The sequence below is a fragment of the Cavia porcellus genome, unplaced genomic scaffold, assembly GCF_034190915.1.
Source record: "Cavia porcellus strain 051 isolate PalLab524CR breed Dunkin Hartley unplaced genomic scaffold, mCavPor4.1 scaffold_18, whole genome shotgun sequence".
NCBI lineage: Eukaryota > Metazoa > Chordata > Mammalia > Rodentia > Caviidae > Cavia > Cavia porcellus.
This window is the reverse complement of record NW_026947501.1, coordinates 40,881,205-40,901,409: the sequence shown is the minus strand read 5'-3', so window position 1 is coordinate 40,901,409 and position 20,205 is coordinate 40,881,205. Positions and strand designations below refer to the sequence as shown.

General features: G+C 38.3%; 1 long non-coding RNA gene and 2 gene segments (V, D, J or C); all 3 read left to right on the top strand.

Moving 5' to 3' along the window:
• The first annotated feature begins 273 nt into the window (after positions 1–273).
• On the top strand, positions 274–891 carry LOC134471429 (immunoglobulin kappa variable 4-1-like). The segment is given in 2 exon segments: positions 274–322; positions 551–891. Coding segments are annotated over 2 exon segments (390 nt in total).
• Positions 892–4,178: 3,287 nt separating this feature from the next.
• On the top strand, positions 4,179–6,559 carry LOC134471502 (uncharacterized). The gene is made up of 3 exons (XR_010040952.1): positions 4,179–4,215; positions 4,617–4,713; positions 6,258–6,559. It is a non-coding gene; the product is annotated as an uncharacterized LOC134471502 (long non-coding RNA).
• A 12,851-nt stretch (positions 6,560–19,410) lies between these two features.
• LOC101788931 (immunoglobulin kappa variable 4-1-like) lies at positions 19,411–19,827 on the top strand. The segment is given in 1 exon segment: positions 19,411–19,827. A coding segment is annotated over 1 exon segment (417 nt).
• Positions 19,828–20,205: the final 378 nt, after the last annotated feature.

The following is a 20,205-nucleotide window of genomic DNA, read 5'->3' as shown; positions in this document are numbered from 1 at the left end:
TCTAATGATACGTAATTTTACAATTTCTAATTGATCTCAGATTTATAGACCTAGCTACTGTGTTTTTGTTGTCACCTAAGTACATTTTCTGTGAAGCTATTTTTTGCTCTTGATTTAAACAGTTAGTTTCATAGTTCACTGCTCATGCAATTTGCTTTCCTATCTACAGATGAATATTCATAGGCTTCTCCTGGGCCAGCCCAACCTCTCAGACTTTATAAATGAGGCTTTTCAAGGATATCTGAGTTCCATCAGAAAGTCAAGGGCAACAAGATGAGGTCAAGGATCCATGTCTTCATGTGCCTATTGCTCTGTGTCTCTGGTGACAAATTGAACAGTTCCAAAATCATTGAGAGTGGTATCTGTGTAGAGTTAAAATTATAATTTAAAAATGCAATGAGAAATAATAAGACCCAGTGTACACTAATTGATAAATAGCATTAGTGTTAGCATTTTATACGTAGTATTTTAATATTTATAAGATAAAGCCTGTGTGTGTGTGTGTGTGTGTGTGTGTGTGTGTCTAATCACTTTGCATTTCTGATTGCAGGTATCTGTTGTGACATTGTGATGACCCAGTCTCCAGTTTCTCTGGCAGTTTCTACTGGAGATAGTGCCATCATCTGCTGTAAGTTCAGCCAGAGTCTTCTATACAGTGGTACCAACAAGAATATTTTAAGCTGGTACCAGCAGAAACCAGGACAAACTTCCAAACATCTCATCTATTGGGCATCCTCTCGGGTATCTGGAATCCCAGACCGGTTCAGTGGCAGTGAGTCTGGCACGGATTTCACTCTCACTATCAGCAGCACGCAGCCTGAAGATGTGGCAAGTTATTACTGTTGGCAGGGTATTAGTGCTCCTCCCACAGTGATTCAGCCTGGAACATAAGCTTCCTGCCAAGGTCTCCCCACCTGCTTGCTCCCTGTGTGACCCAGGGCTTGAGCACTTCCTCCTGCTGCCTGAGAGACTGTGCCTGCTTGATGCATGAGCAGGTCTGCAGGGCTGAGCAGAAGTTGTAGGGGCTCTTTATCTGCGAGGCATTTTGCGATTTGAAAATACAGCCAAGGTGTCTGCTTTAGTTTTGTTTTGTTTTATTATAATTTACAAACTCAAATTTTTGAGATGAGAAATTCATTAGCTATACTTGCATAGGACAAAGTCTAATACCAGATTCAAGAGCTGAAATAAACATATTGTAAAGTACATTCCATTTGTAGACTGTAGGAAAGAATCTATCTCTTCCTTTTCCTGTATTTTGAGTTATTTTCACGACTGGTGGCCTTTTCCTTCCTCTCCAGAGCGAGCAACATTTCATTTCTCTGAATATTGTTTTATAGTGATATTTCTCACCGAATATCCCTCTCTATTTCAAGTGTAAATCAGAAAATGTGCTTACCTCTAATGATGAATTTAATTTTGTATTTAATAGCACATGCTCTTCAGTAATCACAGTTTGTGTTAACTAATAAAATTCTGTGTTTGGTGATGGAGAATTTTGTGCATCCTTGAAAACAAGGTGCTAACTAATCTCATTAATGTGTTCACTTTAAATAGGAATTGAGCATCTAGCTTTATCATAGCAATACGAGAATGAGCAAGAGGCTCATACATCATTTATAATTGTTTGAGTTTCCTGAAGCATCTTCAGGCTCTATTCTTGAATGCAATTTGTATTTTTTTTATTTTTGTGAGACATGGTCTTGCAAGGTGTTCCAGGCTGGTTTTAACTTCACTATGTAGCCCAGACTGGCCACAAACTTACTGTGATTCTCCTGCCTCAGTCTCCTGCATGCTTAAAATACAGGCTGAGAAAGTTATTTCCTAACTACCTTAATCTAGTGATGTCAACAACAGAAGCATAAATGTACTGTGTTGCCTATGAAGGACACAGGATGTTGTGTCAAGGAAAATACAGTGGTTTTCTACCAAGGCCTTAATATGTACTGAGAATACATATGAATTTGAGCACTAGAAATAGCCAATATCTATTAAAGGAAATGTGGACACAGATAATCTGGAAAATCTGCATCCTTCATCCACATGCAGGATGATGTGCAGCTCAGATCTGTTTGGGATGAGGGAAGCCTGAGGAAAAGGGCTTATGGAACCCCACAAAATATCAGGGGTGCTGGACCTGTTCTTTAACACGAATATGGTGTAGTTACGTATCTGTACATTTCTGAAACATCTTATGAATATACACAGAATGGGTAGATTGCAGCCATGTAAATTGTACCTCTGTAAACTGTACTGAAAAATAAAAATATTTGCAGTAGAAAATGACTTTTATTTCATAGATGCTTGGAAGTGAACAGAAAGGTCTTGGTGTGTGAATTTATGAACATTTCATGTAGGTTCCCAAGTATAACTAAGTATTTTCTTAGTATGAAAGTAGAAGGTTATTTCTCTCTGCAGTAAGTGATGAGTTGGGTAATACTGTAAACATTTAGTAAGTAGATAATACAAATTCTAAATTCACACAGCTCTTTCTTGTAAAAGTGATGACTATGCCCAGACATCAGGTTGTCAGGCTGGTGTGTGGTTTGAGACTTTTGTGGATAATTCACTCAGTAGGTACAGAGGGTGCCACCCTGGAATTATTTTGAAGAGTTCACCAGCATCGTGGGATCACTTTGGGCTTTAGAACTCTTCTTCATTTTGATGCTATTTCAGGTCAGAATGGAGTCATGCTAACATCATCACATATACAAATGTTTCTATTTGCAACCAGAAACCTTACCATCCCTTAGCAGGATGGATGTGTTCTCTGGACAACACTTGCCCTGTCACTTACAGGAGGTAATGAATGGTCAGCCCAGGGACACGAATTGTACTGAATTGACTACAATTGGGTGAATGTGGTAAATTACTTGAAATTTTCCAAGTTTCATCCCCTCATTTTCGGCAAGAGTATAATAATAACTTTTATGATTTTTTTAAGGTGTATACTAATTACTCAGAATACGAGCTGGGTATGTAATGAATACATGGTAAATACTGGTTTTTCTTGTTAGATCCAAATGTATGGAAACAAATTGATAGGCAAGTGGTTGATTCTGCTTCTCACAGCAACCATAATAATGCATAAAATGGAAAAAATCCAAAAGCAAAAAAAAAAAAAAAATCAGATTAGTCCCTTGCTGTCACTCTTCAAAAGTTTCTCATGATATTTTGAAACTCAGTGTCTTCCCACAGCAACTATCAATGGCTTCTATCCTTGCATAATGTATTTGAAATATTGTTTGTGATCTCAGAAAACTGCTGGTATCTAGATCTTCATCCAGAGAGTTCAGAAGAAACTGGTCTGGATGAAGATGGTCATGCAATTCCCTTCTCCCTTCCCTTCCTTCCCTTCCCTTCCCTTCCCTTCCCTTCCCTTCCCTTCCCTTCCCTTCCCTTCCCTTCCCTTCCCTTCCCTTCCCTTCCCTTCCCCTCTCCTCCTCTTCTCTCCCCTACCCTAGTTCCCCTCCCCTTCCTTCCTCTACCTTTTGGTCCCTTCCCTCCACTTCCCTCCCTCCCCTTCCCCTCAGTTTCCTCCCTTCTCTCTCCCTCCCCTCCCCTTCCTTCCCATCTTCTTCATCCCCTCCCCTCCCTTTTCCTGCCTTCCCCTCCCCTCCCTTCTGCTCCCCTCCGCTTCCCTTCCTATCAGTTTTTTCTTTCCTTTCTTCTTTCTTTCCCATCCTTTTCCTTTCCTTTCTTTTCCTTACCTTCCTTTCTTCCTATCTGCTCCCCTCTATTTCTCTACCATCCCCTTCCTTCCAATTCTCTCAAATCCCTTCTCCACTCTTTTGTTTCATTTGCTTTTTATTGTGTTGTTTAGATTGATGCAGGGCCTTCACATGGTTGCAGAACTCTACAGCATTGTGCTATCCTTGCAGCTGCAGAATTGAGATTTTTCCTAGGCTTTGTGGATGATACCAGTTTTGACCTCTCCCTACTGCATAACTATGATTCTTACCAGGTCTCTTCTGCTCTCCTGTGCCCACCATCTGCTCTGCCTTTTTTTTTTTCCTCTGAAGCTGTTGAGTTCTTCTTCCCCTTAGAGCTTCCTGCTTCTTATCACACATCTTCCTGCCATCAAGCCTTCCAAGCCACACTAAAGTTCTATTCCTATTATGACTCTGGCTCTGGTGAGTCTGAGGTGTTCTTTCTCTCAGGAATGTGGCTTTTGCAGGGGCATAACTTTGATCACGAGAATGCCTTGCACCTCTGGTAGGTGGAAGTCCTGTGCCTTAACATATGAATTATAAGTTTCAGACTGCTGGCCTCCTCTTCACAGTGATGACCAAATCTCAGATATCTAAAACTCATTCATCTTCCTGGAGCCCTGAGAGCTCAGGTAGTTTAGGGTGAAAGAAGGAAGACCTATGAGGTGGGTGAAAAATTTGAGATATGCAAATGCTGTTAATTCTGATTAATAACATTTAATGAAATATTTCAAAAGGTTAAATTAGTCTGAAAATTGCCTGTCTGAAAAACATCAGAATTTTAAGTATTGAAAGAGCATATAAGGAACAAAGAAATGTCAATAAGAAATGTTTCATCTTGTGGCAATATCCTGTTTAAAATAATATTTATTTTGTTTTTTATTGGTGCCATGCTTTTCTCCCCAGGTGGACTGAATGGACCGATTCACAAATGTGTCCTATCTTATTCATTTAAGAACATCAGGGCCCAAATGTGAAGTGCCTATAATGTGCAGAACTGAAGGTGGGTCCAAGGGATGGTAGGAGAGCTGGGAATTCAGTTTCATGAACCATGCAAATGACCTTGCACAGTGTGAATCTGTTTCCTGTTCGTCCAGTGTACATGGTGGGGGTGGGGGAGAAAGATCAGGTTCTTCACAGCTCCTTTCCTTTGAGGTACTGATGGAAGATATGGTGTCCTAGAACTTTGATCTCAGTGTGGCAGGCAACATATTTGCCCCTAATATGAAAGGCAGGCTGGTGGTCAATCAGCCCTGGGCTGAGGGTGCATGAGTCTATGCATTGTACAACAAGTGCCCTTTTTTATAAAAGTTACCTTCCAAAGCTTCCTACTCAGTGAGAGCTGTCATATTATATACAAAGTGCATGAACTTTTTAACAACCATTTCTAAAGGAAATGTTTTTTCATTTAATATTTATAGCTACATTTCAAGAAATTTTAAAATCTTGTATTTTATTCATTTTATTTTTAACTGAAAAGACATTCTTAAATGTATTTATCACTTTACAAATGTTTAATATTCTATTTTCATGTAGGGATACAAATAGTTGCTTCTGCTGTTATAATCATACTGCACCATGAGAATCTCCTGAGAAAACATTTTATTGCCTTTTCAGTGCTAGTTTCAGCAGGTGAAGCACTGCACCTTCCATAGTGGATTCCTACCTCCATGGGCGCTGTCCTGATGTCTGTGGTTTGATGATCATCGGCATGTCTGTGGTTTGATGATCGTTGTCGTAGGGTGCTTTAACCAGGTGGTTTGGTCCATCCAGAAAAAAATTGTTATGAACATAAATTTTACTTCACATTTTAAGTAGTAAGAAAGCTTCAGGAATAATCACCACACAGCAAAGACAAGAAGGGTGCGAACTGTAGATATCTGGTCAACATTTCACTTTATCCAATCCAACTACATAGTAGAGAAAAAGGCCTATGTGTTTTCATGTTAGAAAGCATTTGGTCTGCATTCCCTTTTTATCACAAGATTATAGCAACCTTATCTGGAAGGAATGTAGGCACATGGTATGGAAGAAGAAATAAGGATTGAAGGAATTAAATTATATTACTGTAAGAAAGAATTTCTATCCTTAATTTGATTCAGTGTTCTTTCTCAACATGGTGTTCTAGGTGTGAAACAGTCAAATACAGAGGAGGAGACAAACACCTCTGTAGCTAGAAGCACAGTTTGTTCCTCTCCAAATGCTTTCTTGTGTCAGCCCCCTGAACACACATTGCTGCATGGAGCTCATAGCAATGCTAGAGGCAGAGCTCTGGAGAAAATCTGCCTCAGGTGGGCTCCAGAGTGATATATGGAAGCAGGCCTGACTCAGCTCCTTTTTCTCCTATTATTCTGGTGCCCAGGTGAAGGAAGCATGGAGTGGTTTGCATGTCTGTGACATCCTTTCAATGTTGTTGTCTCCTTTGACCTGGTAACTCTGTTGAGCATGAACAGTGCTGGAAAGTCAGAGTGGTGAAGTCCTCCTCGCTTATTGGGAAGATATGGATAGGATCTAGAATTCAGGCTTTCTCTTCTGTTTTACCTCCAGTCTTAGATGCCTGTGGAGAAACTGTGAGGACAGACCTTCGGCCTCCCAGCTATTGTCACCAGGAGAAGCAGCCACCCTCACAGGCAAGGCTGGCCAGAATGTTGGCAGCTACTTGTCCTGATACCAGCGTAAACCAGGGTAGCCTCCCTACTTTATCATCTATGGTGCATCCACCAGGGATCCTGACATTGCATCAAGGTTCAGTGACAAAGGGTCTGGCATAGACTTTACTCTCACTAGGACCAGACTGATGCCTGAGGATGTTGCAGCTTATTATTGTCAGAAGATGAATATCGCGTGTCCCACAGTGATTCAACATGAAACAAAAACTTCTTCAAGGCTGTCTCTGTTTTTTTTTTTTTTTTTTTTTCAACCTCTTGCCTTTATGGCAGGTGCTATGGTCCGGGCTCAATTTTAGCATTTGTGTCTGATTTTGGAAATTTAGAAGTTATAAATTTTAACTTTATGGCAAGATTTTTCCACTGACTTTCAGGAGTTTTTTTCAATACTTGTGGTTAACCTGATTGTAGATATGGACACCAGATCACTCATATAATTGGATGTCTCTAAAGTTATAAAAGCCCCATACATTTTAAGGCAACACCACCACAACTAACAAATATTCAATGCTCAAAATGAAGAGTTGAAAATATAACTCACCAAGATTGTGGCAGAGAAAATTCTAAATAATCTGTACAAAAAAGAGTAGGATTAAGAGAAATATCAATTCATTATATTCATGCTTAATATAAAATACCAATTTGATATTCCATAACTACAAAAATGATGAAAAATAACTACACTGTGTACAATAACATACAGAGTTACCCATAGAGAAAAATCTCAACGTATATGTGATTTTTGTACACTGAAATCTTCAGAATGTTGGTTAATAATATTGAATGACTCCTAAATGCAACATTACTGAGAAAACTGAAGAAATTCTCTGGATATTGTGATCTACATCTTTACGGACAGTGCTGAAACACCCTGTCATCCATTCTGTGTGTGTGTGTGTGTGTGTGTGTGTGTGTGTGTGTGTGTGTGTGTGTGTGTGTGTATGTGTATGTGTGTGAAAAGAAAAGAAATCCCGGAAAGCATCTGTTATGATTGATACATTGTGTCAATTTGAAGAGTCTAGAGGGTTAACTAAGTAACTCAGCATTTCTCTGTCCTAGGGTGTAAAGGATGGCCCTTTAACTTTTAGGATATTACCCACTGTTCCAATTTGAGAAGGTCGGAAGTTTAACTAAAATATTTGTCAGGGTCACAGGGTCCTTACTTTCTAAATATCCTCAGCTTGTGCAAGAGGAGGGTGGGGAGATGTTGTGAGTACAAGACACACAAATGGTATTACCTGCTTAAAATACAAGAGAGGAAAAGTGGCATTCTGCAACTGTTTGCCTTTTGCTTTGTACTTTCAGTAAATACCACAGTCATGGCAAATGGTTGTCCTTCAGCCACACAACCATGCCTTGCAGCTAGCTGAGTATCAACTGAAACCTCCACAAACTGTAAACGAAAATAAACTTTCTTTCCTACATTCTGGGCATCAGGTATTTTGTCTCAGCAATGAGAACAAAGTAATCAACACAGCATTTGGTACCATAAATCATGTCATTGTTTTTTCTATGCCTGACCCTGTGTTTCAAGAGTCGTTGGGAATATCTTGTAGAAAGAGTTTGGAAAGATTCACCGATGTTGCTTGAAAGAGTAGCACTGATATCTTAGGCTGTTTTAAAAGGGAGAGAGACCAGAAAACCACTATAGGCCAAGCTCTGGAGGTTTGTGCTTGGAAGAAGGACTGCATAGCTTGATGGAGTGCAGATGATGCATGTGATAGTTTAGCAGAAAGTTTGTCTGGATTTGAATAATGTCCAGAGATTTTCCCTGAGACTAAGATTGAGAGTAGTGTACTATTTAATCTGGCAGAAGAAATATCAAGGCAGTTGAATGTCAAGGTGGTGGCATAGCTATGGTTGAGTGATTTTAGGCAGATTTCTATTGAGAATCAACTAGGAAAGAGCCCAGGAGGATGATTTAAAATACTATAAATTAGAGCAGAGAGAAAGACTAATAAAACCGTGGACTGAATATATAGAACTGAGGAGATCGCAATTGCTGAGAAGGAACAGAAAAATATAAAGTATGACCTGAATGCATCATAAGAAACAAGATGTTTTCACCCTTTGTAGTCTCAAAAATGTAAAAGGGGAAGACTTTGTGTTGAGGAAAAAGCTGCAGAGCACCCTGTTCCAGATGGCAGAAAACCCATTGTGTTTCAAACTGCTGGCAGCAGCCATACCACATTCCAGAATCATACCTTTTTGTGTGGCCTCCCTGTGTATGGTCTAGATGTCAAACCTAGTGGAGGATAGGATTTGTATTCTACATTCCAGTCTTTTCCTGACCACTATCTCAGCAGTCACGACCTAGGGCATGCGCATATGTGTCCAGATCAGCCTCTGCTTGGCCATCACCCTAGCTCTGCATAAAAAAAAAAATCCCACACCTTTCAGATAATGATCTTCAGAGATTTGTTCGCAGAAACATGGGGTGAAACTAGGAAAGTTCTGGCCACCACCATTTCCATGTAAACTATATGAATGTTAAAAGTGTGTTAGAAATAGTTGTATTTTTTTTTCAGATTTTGTGACTAAGCTTGATAAAAGCACTCATTTTGAAAGAAATTATAAGTTTCTTTCAAATAAATAAGCTATAATCTTCTGGAAGTCAAGTGGCAATGTTGAAAAGTTATGCTTTATATCATGAATATGAAATTCTTGGTATGTTTTCAAAAATTGTGAATAATCTGTTATATTTAAGTCCATAAAGATGTCAAATTATATACATTTAATTATGAATTCTGTTGCATTTATACTTGTGTATAAATATGTATCCACATACAAATGAGTATCTCAGGGGTAGACACACATACACATCAAATTAATCATAACTTTTTTTTTTTTAAGGGTATTTTCCTTTTTTTTTTTTTTTTTTTTTTTTTTGTCTTTTTCTTTTTTTATCGGTACCAGGGATCGAACTCGCGACTGCCTGCTTGCAAGGCAGGCGCTTATGCCGCTGAGCTAAATCCCCAGCCCAATCATAACATTTCTTAAGGTAAGTACTCTCCAGAAGCCCTATACAGAATGAATTGGGTACAATTTTAAACAACACTTTTTAATGATCATTACAATCCTGATCATAATAAGTTTTCATTTGCTAGGCATTTTGCAGCTTCACTGCTTGTTGTAAAGGAAGAATTTCTATATGAGTATATTAGGCCCAATCTAGACATTTTGTATGTTTATTAGTAGTTTCAGTGAATGACTGGATTCACTCAGGATGATCCTAGGAGGTCTCCCATGATCCCGGGATTCCAAGCTTGTGTCATGTGCCTCTGATGGCATTATCTTTAGAGTGTTTATGTTTGCTGTAAAAACATGGAAAAGTTCCTATGATAACTTACTTGGCACTTCTGGACTTTAATTGTTCTTTTTAAAATTTTTATGTATTTATTAGCATATGTTGTAGCTCATAATGCCTGCATTCACTGTGTTGAGCAGGTTCATGTACATAGCATATCTTAATTCCTATTTAATTCCCCTTTCCCTTGCTTTTGTAATCCTATGGGTGTATTTTTCATTTGGTTAACCTGGGTTAACTGTAGCAAGTAATCTGAAAACAAATAAGTGTGAGTTCACTGAAACAGTCCCAGAGTGAGATTCAAAGTCTCTCAGAAATGTGAAGATATGAGGACATAATGGAAAACACCTTGGGCACATTTAGGCAGCTATCATACCCTTGCCCTTGGAAATGGACGTGTCCCTGAATCCCTGTAAAGTTTGGCTTGTTATTTGAAATATTCAAGCAATCTTAGGTAAAATTGGAGTTAGATTATACGAATTTGCAGTAAATCATTTATTGAAAACAAAATAAATGTGGAGATGTTATTAATGAAATCATAATACACCTGTTGTGAATAATATTATTTATTGATGCTAAATTTTCAAAATCAATTGAACAATTTAGATTGCATGTAAAATACAGTGAGATGGCAATTTTATATGGTTGATTTTTTTTTGTTTCCCTCACTTTTTTACATAATGCTGTTTGTAACTCATCTGTTCAGTGTTTTTCCAACTCCCAAATATGAACTCTGGTTAGTGCCATTTATTCTGTGTGATTTCCACTGTTTTCTTTCATTCTTGAATAAATATGGGGTTTTTGTTTGTTTGTTTGTTTGTGGGTTTTTTTTTTGTTGTTCTTTTTTTTTGGTATTTTTTATAATAGGTTTTTGCTCTGCAGTACAGGATGGCCTTAACTCACTTTGCTACCCATGCTTGCCTTGGAGTTTCAGGGATCCTCCTGCCTCAGCCTACCAAGTGATATGTTTACAGGCACATGCAACCATTACTGGCTGAATTTAGATTCACCAGTTTTGACTTTGTGGTCTGTGATTCAGAAACTATTATTCTTAAAGGCTTTTTGACTGTGAGTTATTACTAAAATTATTGAGTAGTTCTTGTCATCATGTTATTTTTCTCTGGCTGATTCTTCTATTTCTTTCTTTTGTTTAACGTCATACTATTGTAGTTCAGGTTTGGTGGTTATGAACTACTTAAAGGGCTTTTTGTCATGAATATTCTTAATTTTTTCCTAATTCTTTAAAGATATTTTGCAGAATATTATAATGCAATTGAAGGGTTTTTAAAATTTTTCTTTTAATTTGATATGCTTCTCCATGGTCCTCTGGTCTAAACCTGCTGTTACTCTGATAGATTTGTCTCTATAAATTACTTCATATCTCTCTCATAACTTTTAGTATTCTTTCTTTGTTCTGATTTTCTGGAATTTTTCTATAATGTATTGTGGTGAGATTCCTTTCTGGGCATATCTATTTGAAGTTTTAAATTCCTTATTATCTAGCTCTCCATTTCAAGGCCTAGATTTGAAAACTTTCTGCAATAATTTCGGGGAATAAATTTGTCTTTCTTTTCCAGGCCTTCTTTGTCTTCTGAAATGCTTAGGTTAGGTCTTTCAGAATCGTCTGTGAGCCTCACATTAACTTGTCATGATTTATTTTGTTACAAGTGTATCATTATGTTACCTACTACAACATTCTTGTCCTGATGGTTTGACATTTTGTCTTCTGATTGGTTATGGCTGCTGGCATGGCTTTTCCATTGCACTTTTTATTTCTAGGATTTGTGCTTTATTCTTTCATCTAACCAGAAATTCTTTCCTAGGGCATTCTTTCATATTTTGCATATGAATTCAGTGAACTGTTTGTGTTTTATTTAAGCATTTCAAACATCTTATTAGTTAAAATCATTTCTGTACTTACTTAAATTCTTTTTGAGTTTGATGAACATTCTATACATTTTCTTCATTGATATCTTCAAATGTTTTATCATTTGACTTCTGAGGTCTCTACTGAACAGTTACCCCACTTCACTGGCTGTCAGTTTCTGTGGAGTTATGAAAATTTGAGGCATATTATTGACTTATTTCTCATTATTCCTGTGCTGTTATGTTGAGTGCTGTAGGTTATTTGGGCTAGAAAGACCTCCTGCAAAGGATCCCTAGTCCTGAAATGCAAGCAGAGCACAAGAATGTTAATATCTACCTGCAAAGGACCAGTCATATGTAGGTAGGTATGTGACATAGAGCTAGTTTAATTAGTTTTCTACTTTGTCAATAAAGCAAGAATGTGAAAACTTAAAAAGAACAGACCAAAGTCTGTAAGACACAAGGATGAAAAAGGATTTAAAAGTAAATCATAGGAGAAAAATTGAGAAAAACAGGAGAGATTAAAGAAAGAAAATTTATCAGAAGAAAGAACATAATTTTTTGATTATATGATATTGACTTGCATAAATAGGTGAAGAGATGGAGGAGATTGGACAGAATATATGTAAGAGAAGAAAAAAATGAGAAAAGGAGTGATTTATACAGTGAATTAGTAAAAATCTTTATGTAGTCTTTCTGCCCAATTTATAAACCAGGAAAAAACCTACATTAAAAGACAATATAAAAACTTTTGGTGAAGGAGAACTTGACAGGTCAATGTAAAACACTGTATAAAACAACATTTAAATCTCATTTATAGGGCCTGCATTTAGCTCAGCAGCATAAGCGCCTGCCTTGCAAGTGTGCAGTCATGAGTTCGATCCCTGGTACCGATAAAAAAGAAAAAGACAAAAAAAAACCTCATTTATAGTTTTTAAATAAACATAGTACCCTCACATATACTGTAAAGTAGAAAAAAAACAGAAAGGCTAAGTTTTAATGATAGCTTCCATATTTAAAAAAATGGAGAGGGTAAGGGTGGTGTGAGATTGTACAAGCGGGGGGACCCGAAGATAAGTGAATGGGGGTGAGATCCAATGGATCCTGAAGGAAGAAACCAGGAAATGCAACACAACTTGTGACCCAAGATACACTATTTTAGCACCACAATGAAACAACTCTCGGTGTGGAGGGTCCAAATGTGCTCTGTTACAACATTTTAGTGGTTTGTGTATAAAAGAGAGGAATGGGTAAAAAAAGACAGGTAAAAAATAAGTACAAAATATAATAAATATATAAAAACAAGTAAAAAATAAGTACAAAATATTTGATGGAAGAGCTGTGAGACAGGGAAATAATTCAGGTAAGGAGAAGATGAGATTGAAAGTAGGAGGTGAGAAAAGAGATGGGGAGAGAGAATCTAGCCACCGAACCAAAAAGTCAAGCAGGACTAGGTAACATCCAGAATACCCTGTGTAGAGTCACATGTGCATCACCACATGAAATGCTTTAGAGCAACATATGAACATTTGTACACATAAGTAAAACCAGAAAACCAAGCATATAAAGAATTGGCATTCAACCAATAAAACATAGAACACACACACACATACACACACACACACACACACACACACACACACACGTGTGCACACACACACACACACACGTGTGCACACACACACACACACACACACACACACACACAGAGGAAAAACCTACAAAGGCTGCAGGAGGGAGCCTTTGCTGACCTCAGAATTCAGGCAGGTCACCACTGTTTGTCTCACTGTCAGGTAGCAAACAGGTTCCTAGCAGGGATTCTGCTGCAGGCTCTGCTGTTTGCTCCACCAAATTTACCTTGCTCAGCTTGCTGTGCTCTCTGTCCAAGTTCTACTCAGCCTGGCTGCGATGGCTGGCAACCTCACTGGTTCTCTGTCGTCAGGCAGAAAGTGATAACCCCACTCCTGTGTACAATTTTGGTGACTTTTCTCAGTCCGTTTACTCCTCCTTATTGGCTTTCAATTTGGTGGGGAATGAATGGTTTTGTGGATTGACAGAAAGTAATCTCTATAGACACCTTGGTGGATTGTTTTATCCACTCCTACGGATTGCCTGTCCAGGTGGGTCAGCTTTCAGTCTCTCTCAAGCCTGTAAATTTAGTGCTACTTACAGCTCTGTAAAAGAGAGCCCTTGCACACGTAATTTAGTAGCAGTGAGGCATGCTGGAGAAACTGTCATGGGTGCAGAGCTCAGCTGCCCTGTGGGATGTGGCAGAGTGCTTGTTCCCCAGGGCTTCTCAGTGCTTTCTCCACCTCAGCACCTCCCATGTCATCGTCACTGCAAGTCCCTGTGGTTGTGTCTCAGATTTCTCAATGCTTGCTAGTGCCTTTCTAAGCACGATGCTGTCCTTTGTCTCTGTTCTACTGGACACACAGGACCTACCTCTGTCACTGCTGTCTTTCTGATTCTCTGGCTTGTACATAGTGCCCTGATCTGGGGCAGTTTCCTCAGGTGTTGTGTCTGCAGGTGGGAGGAGAGTCAGGACAGAAGGGCGCAGGGTGATGGCTCTTAATCTGGGCACCAATGAGCCAGGAGCCTCTGATAAGTCCCTGCTGCTACCTGGATATCTAAATTTTAGTGAGCACAATCATTATTACAGAATAGAAATTCTTGCATATTTAAATGTAGGTAATTTGCCTCTTCACTTTAAAATTATGGGACCATTTACTCTGAGATGTTTGTTGCTGTCCTGGAGGTAAAACTCAGAAAAATGTGCAGTACCTCTATGACTGGTTATGTATATAGAGAGAAGTACAAATATAAATACAAATATTATGGGCCTTTTACATAATTTTTAATTACTTAAAATAAAGTCCTTTTTTATGTTTGTGTCCTGATTTATATTCCAACTTTAATAAAATTCCAGGAATTTGCAAGGACATCATCTTCACTACCCTCTTCTTTCTGTTCAGGCTTCAGCAGAGCACAGGACCTTATTATTTAGGGATTCTTTCTCACTCAATATTCTGTACTGAATCTGAAAGACAATGAATCACCTCTCTTTGTCCTAGCAAGTCCTTTCAAGTGACAAGGCCATTAATGGATTGTGATTCATAGGTAGCTATGGCACCAGGAATACAGGCCTTGGTTACCATATGTGGCTCTCAGCGCACCGTCCTCTTTCTCTTACACTGCCTCAGACAACTGTCTGTGCTGCTTCCCAGACAAGTAGCACAGAGAGCAGTGGTATGGCCCCTTACACACAGTAATAAACTCCTTACCCTCAGGATGAGGCTCAGATTTGATCTGCAGGTCAGAATTCTGGTACCCAGAATTCTGGTGATAGACTGTGAGAGTAGACACTGGGTCATCTCACCTTTCCTGGTGTATCCCAAAATAGTGAAGGAGGAGGAGTGCATTTTTAAAATTTTTCTCTTATTCTGTATATTTCAAATTAAATTTCTTTATTTTAATATATAAAGGGAAAATATTCAATGTTGAAGTTGGCATCAAATTTTAAACTGCAAATTAAAAGGGCTCTCTAGAATTTTGTGCAGGTAATAGTCTCTGATTTTGATGTGAACATTTCACCTAATCACAGGCCCTTTCTGTTTTTGGCATTTCTGTCACTGTCACTGATCTACATGCCACATGCCTATCCTAGAGGAGAAGAATGAAGCAGAGATGGGCAATGGTGGATCCCCAGAGCTCACCTTCTCACCCCATTCTGCTTCATCTGTCCCTGTTCTTACCAGTGGGCCACAGTGTTAGCAGCCCAGAAGCAGAGCAGAGCCTCACTTTGGGAAGTTAAACGGAAGCATTCTGATCAGTCAAGCAAAGTGAGTGATCAGGCATTGTTTCAAACTGACAAGTGAAGACCCTCCCTGGGGGACACTATGCAAATTCCTTATGGGTGCAAGCAAGTAGAAAGAAGTAAGAAATAGATAGGCCTCTTCTGTGAACCACGTGAGTTACAATTTTTTCCATGTTTGGAGGAATAGCAATAGGAAAAATGTCCACATGTTCTGCAGCAGCAGGCAGAAGGCACTCACTGTGGAAATGGAATCCCTAAGGGAGATACAGTGCACCCAGCCCTGCCCCTGAAGGTGGTTCCGCAGTCCAGTGCTATTGGTGTGTATGCAGGTCAGGCTGTGGAGTGGAGAGCCCACACTACTTGGAACATTCCATGCCCAAGAAGACAAAAAACCAGCTCTTACCTCACAAGATTTGATCTGCTGAGTCTTGTATGATTAATATTATAGTATGGAACTAGCAAACAGTTTCTGGTAACTACTGTTATCAAGAGCAATAGAAGCCTGTTAGAAACAAGGTGGGTGTAGTCTTTGCCTGGACCATGTGATTAAATACTAAAAGAGTCACTCATGTGAAAGGAGCTTGGCAGGTACAAAAGTTCTATCTTTTTCACCCACAGAGAATTATTCCTTAGTTAAGAGGACATGAAATATGGAGCAAGTAGTTTTTATACACTGGTGAGTATCCTGTCATAATCCTCACTTTCTCTCCATATCAGATTCATCAAAATAATTTGACAGGAAAATTTCCTGGAGATTATTGCACAAAAGAACTAGGGATAACTTTGCCTTCACTCTATTTTTCTTAAAAACATAGAAAAATTCTTTCTCTGCATACTCTTTCCTTTCATGGATGTTGGGCAACCACAGTCCTGAGTTCACAGAGCAATGGGAGATTCCATACTTTACCAGAGCCTGAATGAGTCCAGTGTTTACCATTTCAGGACAACATGATTCTATGCCTGACATTTTCCAGGGCCTCTATCCAAGGTGGTCATTAAGGAAAAAGTAGTGGTTCAGTGTTGCTCAGGGAGTTTCACTGCAGACCTCAGTGCGCAGTGTAGGGAGAAGGTAAGCCTGTGTTTTTTTCAGTTCAAAATTTTATCTGCATTTCTATGATTGGTGAGATAATCAACATACACAGTACGCACTGTGGCAACTTGGCTTATGGGAGAAAAAGTAAAAGGTACTTTTTCATGTTTTCCTTAAATATGATTAAAAGCAAAATAAAATGTAGATTTTTAATTTTGTGTGTCTGTGTGTTCTAAATAAAGAAGAAACCATGTTTACATGAATTTTCTAGACATTTAAGACATCCTATATTTGCTTAATTTGATTAAGTGCTAGTTAATGAAAGTCAATAAATTCATACTGATAAAAGGAGTAACAAAGATAAATAATATATTTAAACCACAATTTGAAGGAAACACTAACTTGTTAAAACTAAATTTACACAGATTTACTCATTTTCATACTCTTGTCTTTGGATCTGAGAGACTTCCTTAAATCATATGCTATTTTTCTCTTTCATATTATAGTATCTGAGTAGCCCACTGTGAAAACTGAGTTGAATTATGAGGTTAATATTTTATGGATCCAAAACAATATTGCAGAAAGTGTTCTACTAAAAGAACATAAAAGGTCAGTCAAACAGATTAAATGGAAAAATTAAAATATGTATTTTGTTTCACCAATAATAACTTTGATTTAATGGTAATGATTTGAGATCAGTTTAATAATTTATGTTGGACATGATAGTTCTTGAGATGCCAAGTATATCCACACCTCAACATTTTCTTAACTTTTTATACATCCTGTGTTTTGCATGCAATATATGTACTATACATTGTGTGTTAAATACAATTCACAATTCCCTGAGTATAATGTCTGGACAGAGTTTTGCTCTCTCTTATTTCTACTATATTTTATTCATATTTAACTTATTTTTGTTTTGGAGATGTCAGTAAGCTGTGACTCTGTTCTCTGCTTGCCCTTGAAAAATAAATTGCAGTAGTCTGCACTCCTTCCAAGGGTTGAATAATTCCTTTCCCCCACAGCCCTGACAATGTTTGTTATTGACTGATTTCTTGATGGCAGCCATCCTTCAAAGGGAAACAAAATGCTCAAAAGGAAAGAACAAGTGGCTTATGGAAAAGGAGAAAAGAAAAATCTAAAAGAGTTTATGTATATAGGTGTCTTATTTACTTTTCTCTCATTACTGGATCAAAATAATGACCCTCAAAACTAGGGAAGTAAAGATTCATGTAGCTTAGAGCTTTTGGAGGACTCAGTCCAATTTCAGCTGGCTCCAAGGCACAGTAGTGTGGCTGAGTGTCAATTATTCATGGCAGCAACAAACAGAAAGAGCAAAAAGGTAGAAAAGAGAAAGCCCTCCTCCTTCTCTCCTTTACATTGTATGCTAGTTACCTGGTCCTGGTGGGGTGCAGCAATGACACTGTTGAAAGCTAGAGAATTCAACAATCACAAATGCTAGACTCAACTGCCTCCTTAACTACATGAGGCTTTGGAGGGAAACCCAGACACAACCATAACAGTAGGTGTACAGATAAATAAGTGTGTATGTATACAAAATAGATAAATATACTACTAATCTCTGCAAGTTCATCTGAAAGAACAGTTTGCAATTTCATTGATTGCTTGATCCTTTTTTGTGATAAAATCTTAAAATCTGAACTACTTTTAAGCTAACAATGTGAAATATATTAACTAGTGTTTATTTTGTACTAATTTTTTGAAATTCTGTATCACTTTTACTCTTTTTTTGTTTGATATTAAGTTAAAGAAAAGATATCAAATTGTAAGTTTTCTTGAGAATTTACTCTGGTCTTGCCCTTCATGAGAGATATTTTCACTTGAGCAGCTCATCTGTAAGGTGATGTTACACAGATTTCAATGTGGATAAACCCTAAGCCATTAATTTTAGGAGAAAATATCCTTGACAATGTTGGTCTGCAGTCATTAGTTTCGAAATAGATCTTGTGTTTTTCTCCCTCCATTTCTCACCGTGCTTGGATCCCTGTTTTTAGTTCCTAGTTCTGTGAAGGATGCGTTTCAGTTTCCCTTTGGCTCACAATTCTGATCTTCAGGTTATATCAGGGTCCACAGGAATCAAGAATGAATTCTCAGCCTGTCTTGTAGCTGTACACTCACACATTTGATGGAAACTGGTTCTCAAGTGATTTCCGTGTTTCTCAGTAGATTCAGGATAAAGGCGGCTTTGGATTTCAGAGACACATTTTCAAACACAGTAAAAAAAATTCGCCTTAGAAGTTAACATCCTTTTGCATTTTTCTGTCTTTTTCTCATCCTTTTTCTCCCTTAATTCTCCACTCTTTTCTTTCTCTCTTTTATATCTTTTTTATCCTTATGTTTCAGCATGTCACAAGAGTTGTTAATGCAAGGTGGCAAGGCTGTGGCTTACATAAAACTAAATCATTTAAAATGCATTTTTTTATTTAAAACGAAGACCTTTTTGTGATGAAATCTAGTGGTTTTGCAATATTAGAGCTTCTAAGTTGACTTCTGGGTTCTTTCTGGTCACTGAAACACATGCTCTGCTACGGTTCTTTTGGTTCTTGATTTAACCAATTGCTTTCACAGTCAAGTAACCCTGAAATTTGCTTCCTTATTTGCTGATTCCTTTGCATAGGTCTCTCCTCCAATAGAGCTGCGCAAATCCTATTTAAAAAAAAAATCTTTGCAATGATTTTGACCTGCATTGCACAGTACGGGACAGCAAGATGGTGTCCCAGCCCTGAATCCTCCTGGCTCTATTGCTCTGGGTCTCTGGTGAGAAATGGCAAAGTTCCACCATCTGTTCAGAGTTACATCTTTTTTTTAAAGTTGAAATTAACTTTAAGAAGTACAAAAGAACGATTTTCTAATAACGCAACTACATGCCATTTCAAAATGTTCGAGACAATATTATAAATATTCAATTGCTTTATTTACATGAGAAAAATCTTGTATGTTTATGTACTTATTATCACTATTCATTCCTGATTTTAAGTATCTTTGGTGACATTGTGATGACCCAGTCTCATGGCTCATTGTTGGTGTATGACGTAGAGAATGCCACCATCCACTCCAAGTCCAGCCAGAGTCTTCTACACAGTGATTTCAATGAGAACTTCCTGTCATTCTATCAGCAGAAACCAGGGCAATCTCCCAAAGTGCTCATCTACTATGCATCCACCAGGGATCTGGGATCCCGGACGGGCTCATTTTCAGTGGATCGGGCACAGATTTCACTCTCACCATCAGCAGTGTTCAAGGTGAATATGGCAGATTATTACTGTCTGCAGCATTATAGTGCTCCTCCCTCAATGATTCAGCCCGAATATAAACTTTCTGTCAGGGCCTCCCCAACTGCTTACTCCCCATGTGGCCCAGGGCTTGATCACTTCCTCCTGCTGCCTGAGAGACTGTCTCTCCCTGATGTATGAGGAAGTCTGCTGTACTGAGCAGAAGATAAAGGAGCTCCTGGTCTCCCAGATGCTTTGATGTAGGAAGATATAGCTAAGACATTTTCATCAGTTTGTATTGTTTTATCACAATTGAAAAACTCAATGAATTGAAATTATCATTATTTTATAGTTGTATAAGACAGAAAACATCGCCAGACTCCAAAACTGAAATCATGATACTGTCAGTGCTTTCTATTTGTATGCTCTAGGGTGGATTTATCACTTCTCTTTCCTGTTTCTTGAGTTCCTTTCAACCCTTGACTGGTGGCCTTTTCTAAAATCTCCAGAGCGAGCAGCATTTCATTCATCTGGCACTTGTTCCATAGTATCATTTCTCTCTGCATATCCCCATCAGAT